The sequence below is a fragment of the Elephantulus edwardii genome, unplaced genomic scaffold (assembly GCF_000299155.1).
Source record: "Elephantulus edwardii isolate Elephantulus edwardi_28Jun2011 unplaced genomic scaffold, EleEdw1.0 scaffold00187, whole genome shotgun sequence".
In the NCBI taxonomy this organism is placed as follows: domain Eukaryota; kingdom Metazoa; phylum Chordata; class Mammalia; order Macroscelidea; family Macroscelididae; genus Elephantulus; species Elephantulus edwardii.
In genome coordinates, this window is record NW_006399937.1 from 1,707,384 (window position 1) to 1,715,796 (window position 8,413).

Here is an 8,413-nt window from a genome sequence, read left to right on the forward strand (position 1 = left end):
GCTTAAGAAATGCTGAGCGAGTTCAGCCCTTTTGATTTTCTGACTCTAGCTCCTCGCACATTTCATTGTAGTATTTTGCTTTGTCATTCTGAGCAGCCCTTTGGAATCTTCTGTTCAGCTCTTTAGTATCTTGAATTCTTCCTTGTGCAGGGTACTGACTGCTTTTGTTGCAATTATCACTTCAAAGACATTTGTGTAGAGAATAGCACTGGAAGATAATGTCTCTCATCAAAGCAAAAGGGAGGCATGCTTATGTTTATAATAGGTCCTGATTTTTCAGGATGAAGTTTCTTGTTCTATAGAGCCACTCGTTACGGGCACAGATACCACATGGACCTTTCTCTATCACTTTGCGAACTCATGAAACCAGCACAAAAATCATGATCTCTGGCTGTTGTTATTGCTGTCATAAAGTGCCTTTTATCTATAACCTAATGGTCTGGTGTTTTATGCTAGCATTCAAGAGACTGTGGCAGGTTAACTTGGTGGTTTACAAGTAGAATGAAATTTCAGACACTTCCTATATCTCAACAACCATATTGTCAACTGGACACAAAACTCAGAACACATTACTTAACATTACTAGCTCACTCCTTAATTCCTTATGTCATTCCTTGGTAAATTTAGGAGAAATAATATACTGATGCTATTAGTGAATCATTTATTTCCAAGCACAATAATATTTTCATAAAACATCAATGATATATGTACGCTATCAGCTCATCTCTTATATGGAATCTAATTTCTTTCCTTGCACTGGCATTCTTCAAAAGCTTTGATACAAACAGGCACATACAAATATTTATCCTTGAACAAACGCCCAAGTCTGGATGGGTCAGCACTAGCCAATGTCTTTAGTTTCTGAGCTACTTTCTTTCAGGTCCCATATAATCTCTACTGAAGTGTTACAGTCAAGCCTGCAGCTTTCATTTCAACTGAGCTCTCTGAAGAATGAATGTCAACCAGAGAAAGTGAGATTGAGTGTGAAATAGCATAACTTGTTAGGCAAATTAGTCAAGGGCTCCCTTGTGTGGAAAGCTGAGCAAAGCCTTTCATTTCCTCAAGAGGAAAACTGGCTGATCTTTTAATCACTCTTTAATTCAGTGTTCTTTTCATGAACATGGCTCAATGTGTGTACACCTTAGGAGTTACAAGTGCTTCAAATGGAGATAAAAAGTAAAAAGAAAAATTACTGGCAACATGAGACCATACTGACCGTAAGTATGGGATCTGAGATGTCCAACACTGAATTTGAAGAACCTCTGCTCCAGGATGCAGTGTGGTCAATTGTCTGCCCACGTGCTACCTTGAACGCCACACTACACCACCTCACAAGGCGGTGTCTCCCAAAGATCCCTCTCCTGTTTCATTTCTAGGCTTAATATTCTATTTATCAAGCTTGCTATAAGTCCTACATGGTTTTGCTGTTGATTGTTGTTTGCTTTCTCGTCAATTCTGACTCATGGTGACCTGAATGTGCAGAGAAAATCTGGTCCATAGAGTTTCCAAAGCTGTGACATTTCAAACGCCATCACCAAGCCTGTAGCTGGCACCTCTAGGTGGGTTTGAATGGCCATATTTTCTGGTAGCTGAGTTTTTATCTCTTTGTACCAGCCAAGAACTACTCTAAATTATACAATTATGACTAAGCATTTTGGTATAATATACAGTGGTGATTTAGTGGTAAGGTATTGTGCTGTCAACCCAAAGGCATGAGGTTGGAATTTACCAGCTGTTCCATGGGATAAATATAGGCAATAGCTGCTTCACGTGTGATTTACTGCCCCTGAAAAGCTGTAGCAGCCTCAGCTATGAGTTGGTTTTGATTCAAGAATCATTGTCAATAACATGGAGTTAGGTCAAACCATATGTTCAGGCTCAGGTTTGTATAGTTACAACTGTTAGAGAACCATTACCCTTTCGTGGGCTTTCTCCTTGTGTTTCATAAAATACAATCTGTATCTAGTCACAGTGAGTATCCTCCCTTTTTATCAACATCTGTATAAAATATCTACTGACACAACTCTTGACTTTTCCCTACTCTACTTTTTTTTGCTTCTAAAAATTGTTATATCAAGAAAATCTTCACACAAGTTTATGTTCTCTAAGTTGTGGGTGAAAAGAAACAATTTTTCATGTTATTTCTCCACACAGTGAGGTGGAGCTTATATCTTAGAAATTTATCATTCAAGTTAGTCTGAGGCAAGCAATGAATAACTCTTTAAGTTATGAGACACATCCATCGTGTCTCATTTGCTTTGCCCTGATCCTGTCCTGGAGAGGGTGAAACTAAGTTGCTCCTTGGAGTCAAGGTTTCTGAAGCTCTGTCTCACATACTTTGGGCATGTTGCCAGGAGGGACTAGTCCTTGAAGAAGGACATCATGCTTGGAAGGGTAGAGGGACAGTGTAGGAGGGGAAGATGACAGATGAGATGAATTGAATCAGTAACTGGGGTAATGGGAGTGGATGTGTTGGAGACAATGAGATTGGCTAAAGATAGGGCAGGGTTCAGAGCGATTGCACTTAGGGTTGCTATGAGTCACAGACTACTAGATGACACATAACAACAACAACAACAATCCTGTCCTCAGTATTAACATAGGAAAGTCAAGTACTTGACTTAAAGACCCATGATGGAGTAGCTACTTTCTAGAAGTATGTCTAGTAAACTATCCTCTTCTAATGGGATTACTTTATAAATAAAGCTGGTCCTATTACTGGTCTCCCTCTCTTACCCACAGTATGTGGGTAGAAGGTAGATGTTATTCTTATATCCTGACATATTGATATTCTCTGTTAGATGATGCCACTGACCAAGAAAAAGCCCAGTGTAATACCGAGCCAAGCATTTAATGCTCTCTTGGCCCCACTCTGGTCTCTCAGTCCTCATAGATTCTAAAGAAAACACTGAGGCATTAATTATGTATAATAACTATTTCTTCTTGAATTTTTACCTTAAAATGCAACTTACTCAGTTCAGTTAGGATAGGGATTCTTCGGTATTTTGAGGTATTATTAAGTCCAGTAAAGTTAAGCCCCTCTGTAGACATAAATAACAACAAAAAAGTAAACAAGTAAGAAATGTGAAAAAAATCACTTGTAAAACTTAACAAAGACAAGGAAGCACATCATGGAGCTTGGAACTCTATCTTAAATGTAATACTCTCATACACAAATCCAAAATCCTTCTCTATAATTAGAAAGAAAAGTGTTTGGCCTTGCTTAGCACATTCTTTTGGGAAGCATATGGGAGGAGTATGTGTGCGTGCACACACACACACACACACACACACACACACACGTGTGGTTTTTAAAAGGCTCTTTTCTGGTGGCCTAGTGCCTAGTGGCAAGGAGCTGTGCTGAAATTCCCAAGGCACAAATCCACAAAATCCTGTATAGGAGAGAGATGGACAATCTTCTCTTATGTGATTAAACTACCACAGGAAATCCACTGGAGTGTCAGTCAGTTCTGACTCTATAATACACAACAACTTCAAGTGAATTGTAAAAAGGCAAAAGTTTTCCCAAGAGTTACTCATTGATATAATGTTTAAAATAGTATTCTTTTTAATGGAGTTGTTGTTGCTGATTGATATTAAATGGAGCACGACTCACAGCAACCATATAAACAAAGGACCTGAACCCTATTCTGTAACTATCTGTTGTTTCGCTAAGTTCATAGAACTTCCAGAGGCATGTTGTTTAGGAAGTAGACGCTATTCCAGATTCCAATTTCATGAAGTTGTAGTGCTAAATAGTGGCCTACTTAAACAGTAACTCATGTCAATTTGCTCATAAAACTTTTAGGGAGCCATAACTAAATTGACAAGGTTGCTCCACAAGTACTGTTCTTTAACATCCTCCATGGGATGAGGCATGCCTGACTTATCTTGCTTCTCAATGGGATTGATTACCTTTATTCTGATTCACTCACTCACCCATAGCCATCAAGTCATGGTCAACTCATAGTTCATCCTCCAGTGAGTCCCTGGAAATTATAAATTGTAAGGGAAAAGACTGCCCATCTTTCTCTTTCTCCGTTGGTGGATTTGAACCACCAGAGAGGCACCCACTACGAGTTAGCAGTGCAGCCTCATCCTGACTACGACACTATTAGTCTTCTCCTTTTTTGGAAATATCTTGGAAGGTCGGGCTGGAGTGTAAATTTAACAAAATCCATTGCCTTTGAGGAGAAGCTGACCCTAGTTGACCTTCCCAGTGGGTTTCTGAAGCTTATATATCCCATGGGTAGAAACTGCCCATTTTTCTCCCACAGAGCTGCCAGTAAATTTAAACTGCCAGAGAAGCATGTCTTTTTGATTAGCCACTACATTTCTCTATGGACTTTGCCAAATTGGGGTTCTGTGGAGTCTCTTCTCAGTTACAGACAGATTTCCCTTCTGTTTTCAGCTTCATTTACCTCTACAGGCTGCAAAATCAAAATAGAACTGATATACTGGACTGGCCTGAAATATAGCTTTTTAGCTATATGTAATGGGGATCAACAATTATCTATTAGTTCATTGTATTGTGGTGACATGCATGATGCTGTAATGCTGGAAGTTCCGCTATTGTTGTTGTTATGTGCCGTCGAGTCGTTTCCGACTCATAGCGACCCTATGCACAACAGCCCTAAACCCTGCTCTATCCTGCGCCAACCGCACCGCCTCTGACACACCCATCCCGATTACCCCAGTCACCAAATCAATCCATCTCATAGAGGGTCTTCCCCTCCTGCGCTGTCCCTCTACCCTCCCAAGCATGAGGTCCCTCTCCAAGGACCCGTCCCTCCTGGCAACATGTCCAAAGTATGTCAGACGAAGCCCCAGAATCCTTGCCTCCAAGGAGTAGCCTGGTTTAATCCTCTCCAAGATGAATCTGTTTGTTTTCCTGGCAGTCCATGGTATATTCAGTACCCTTCTCCAGCACCACAGCTCAAAAGCATCCACTCTCCTTCTGTCCTCCCTAGTCACTGTCCAACTCTCTGATGCATAACAAGCGATTGCAAATACCATGGCCTGTGTCAGGTGCACCTTAGTCTCCAGAGAGACACTGTTGCTCCTGAATACCTTTGAGAGGTCCCTACTATATTAAATAATATTAAAGTTACCCAGAGCGGACAGGTCTAAACAAGGGGATAATGCAAATCTTAAAATAAGAAAAGATATGTATTTGGGTTGTATAACCATTGAATCTGCATGCCAAGCTAATAATCTAAGAAGCTAGATTAAATGAAGAAGAAAGTGGTATCAGGACTAACAACTTGTTACACAGAAAACATAATCTTTTAAAATGAAGAGGACTTGAAGAATTTATTGAAGAAAAGACATGATTGATCACAACCTTCACTATTATCCTCATAAATGGACTAATAAGCATAATGATAAAAGTAGAAAACATTGAAGTTGTCAAGGACTTTACTCTTTCTTCTTGAACACACAAGCAATACTCATTAAAACATCGTAAGATATATTACACTACCTGCCAAGGAAATTTTTAAAATACTAAAGAATAAGAATGTCATAATAGAGACTAAGCTACTCTTGAGCCAAACATAAAATATGTTCAAATGCTTCCTATGAGTGTGAAAATTGTACAATGAATAGGAAAGACTGAAAAAGAATTGATGTTTTGAAGTATAGTGAAGAATATTGACTATACCATGGATTACCAATATGACAGAGAAGTATAGGCAGAGTGTTCCTTAGATGCAAAAATAGTGAGACTTCATCTCTTTTACTTTGAACATGATCTCAAGAGAGGACAGTTCTTGGAAAAAGAACCCATGCTTGGAAAGGTGGTGGGTCCATGAACAAGAAGATGAACTTTGATGACTGGAGGGCCACAATGACTGCAGCAATAGGGTTAAGTACAATGGGGAATGCAAGGATGACTTAGGATCAGCCAAAGTCACCTTCTGTTGTACATAGCATTACTATGAATTGGCACCTAACAACAACAACTTGGATAACCATGAAGAGTTTCAAAAGGAAAGGTAACATCAACTTGTTAGTTCCGAGTTAAACAAAAACTACATCAGAAGAAAAAGGTGGAGAGAGATGGAAAGCTTAATGGCTGGTTAAAAATAGCAGCAATATTTTCATCAGAAGTTAAGATTTAAAAGCATCATTGAGAAGTATTCTAATGTTCCTGAAGATGTTCTTTAACAAAACCAAACCAAACAAATTATCACTAAAACTTTGTGAAGCAATTCTACTCTGTCACAGTGAGATTATCATGCACTTCAATGATGTCAGGTAGTTATTGGTTCACAATGTTGTTGTTTTTAGAGCCCATCCATCAGAGCATACCCATGGCTGAACTCCAACAGGTTTTCAGAAGCTGCAAATTACACAGGAGGAGATTGTCCATCTTCTCCCATGGAGAAACTGGTGGATTCAAATGGCTCATCTTTGGGTTGGTAGCATAACTCTTTACCATTCTCCTTTTGGTTTATTGTAGTTAATATTGTAATTCAGTGCCTCTTTCTAAAAGGACTTTCACTGAAAAAAGCTAATAAAGAAGCTAATACAAAGATTGTGAGTAGCCTGATTGGTAAGGACTGCTGTCAACTCAAAGGCAGATAGTTGAAATTCACCGGCTTCTCTGAGGAAAAAAGTTGAGCAATCTATTCCTGTGTGATTTATAGCCTTTGAAAATTCACTGGAAAGCCAGCTATGAGCTGCTTCTGTTATGTAGCGCAACAAAAACCACAACAAACTTTAAAGCCATTATTTACTTTTTCTGAATGCAATGTAAAGTTCAACTTGTAATTTAAAGTTCTCTGCTGCCCTGAAGAAGTGAAATCTTTGATGATTCTTTGTTTACTCAGCTAGGCAATTCACGGGCAGAATGAGCTCCAGATATAAAGAGATGTGCAGTTAGGCTAAATAACTGAGCCTTTGACCAAAGACAGGGAAATGGATAATCAACAACTGTGGTGGTGAAAGGGAACAGAAAGCTAAAAGGGATATTTTTTCGTAGGAAATATTATGTGGTACAGTATTTAATATTTCCTCTGTATCTTGACAAAAACTATTTGGCAAAAATGGTAATTTCTTGTTAAGTAAAGTAAAGCTGAATGTATTTCTGATATCTATGAAACTATAAATTGTCTTTTAATATGAATGCAGGGTAACTATTGAAGCTCTGTATGAAGAGCCCATCATGCTTGGTTTACAATTAGAACTAGCAGTGATGTTTAGAATTTAGTTAAATTGTTTAGGTTTGTATGAAAAAACAGAAGCCCAGAGGGTCAACTAATGTAATGCAGCTGTTTAAAAGATAGGTTTATATCAAAGGCCAGATGTCTTAAAGTACCAATTAATCTTATTTGTGATGGTATCAGAATACCTTTATTATTCATCTTAAAACATCTCTGGGATTTTTATAATGAAGATAAATTAGAGGTATTGATGCTCTGTTTTATACCAGGATTTGTGCAAGAATGTCTACTTTACATGGTCTTCTTTCCATAATACCTCTTCTTTATCCATTCATTCCTCTACTCCTCCTTCCAAAAATATTTAGATTGCATACATACTAGATAAATAGTCCTTGAGTTCTAATTTATATATCGTATGTTGTAAGTATAAAATAATTTCTGATAGTGGCGAGTAAATTATCTGCAGGTTAGTGATTGAGGCTTAGTCCCTAAAGAGTTGTCTCTGATGGTTTGAATCCATCAGTGACTCTTTGAGAAAAGAATGAACAGTCTCCTCCATTGTAATTTATAGCCATGGAAACTCAGAGAAGCTTAATACGAGTTGGACAGACTTTGTGGTTATTGTTGTTGTTGCTAAGTGCTGTTGAGTTGAGCTTAACTCTTAGTGACCCTGTGAACAAAAGATCTGAACCTTGTTCTATAATTATCATCATTTCTCTAATGTTCATAGAGTTTCCGGAAGTCTATTATTTAAGACAATCATTCTTCCAAGCCTTTCTTAATTTGGGAGCTCTACCAAAACCTGTCTATCATGGGTAGACATTAAGACATTTGATATACCAGTGGCACAGTGTTCAGTATCACAGCAATGCCAAATTATTTCAGTACACCAAAATGACAGAACAGTGCTGAACAAATTAGAACAACGTGCTTTCCAAACACAATTAACACCAGTGGCCTGAGGGCCCAACCAACTTTTAAATACAAAGGCCTGCCCACCAGGTCCTGAATTAACAGCCCTCAGTTATTATTAACTAAATCCAGGTGAATGATCACTTACACTTGATTGTGAACAAATAAAAAACACCAATCCATTTATACTGGATTTAGAATAAACCAAGAGAACCTATCCTCCAGAATCCAATTGCTTTATACATAAGCCAGTCAGATTTCATTGTTGTTGTTGTTGTTATGTGCCATCGAGTCGTTTCCGACTCATAGCGACCCTATGCACAACAGCCCTAAAC

General features: G+C 38.4%; 1 protein-coding gene across 1 annotated transcript in view; it reads right to left on the bottom strand.

The window, feature by feature from the left end:
• The window catches only part of KCNU1 (potassium channel, subfamily U, member 1), a 311,810-nt gene that overhangs the window by 41,682 nt on the left and 261,715 nt on the right, over nucleotides 1–8,413 (bottom strand). The window contains exon 25 of the mRNA XM_006896651.1: nucleotides 2,973–3,039. Within this exon, the coding sequence (XP_006896713.1) occupies nucleotides 2,973–3,039 (67 nt within the window). The remainder of the gene's footprint in view (nucleotides 1–2,972; nucleotides 3,040–8,413) is intronic.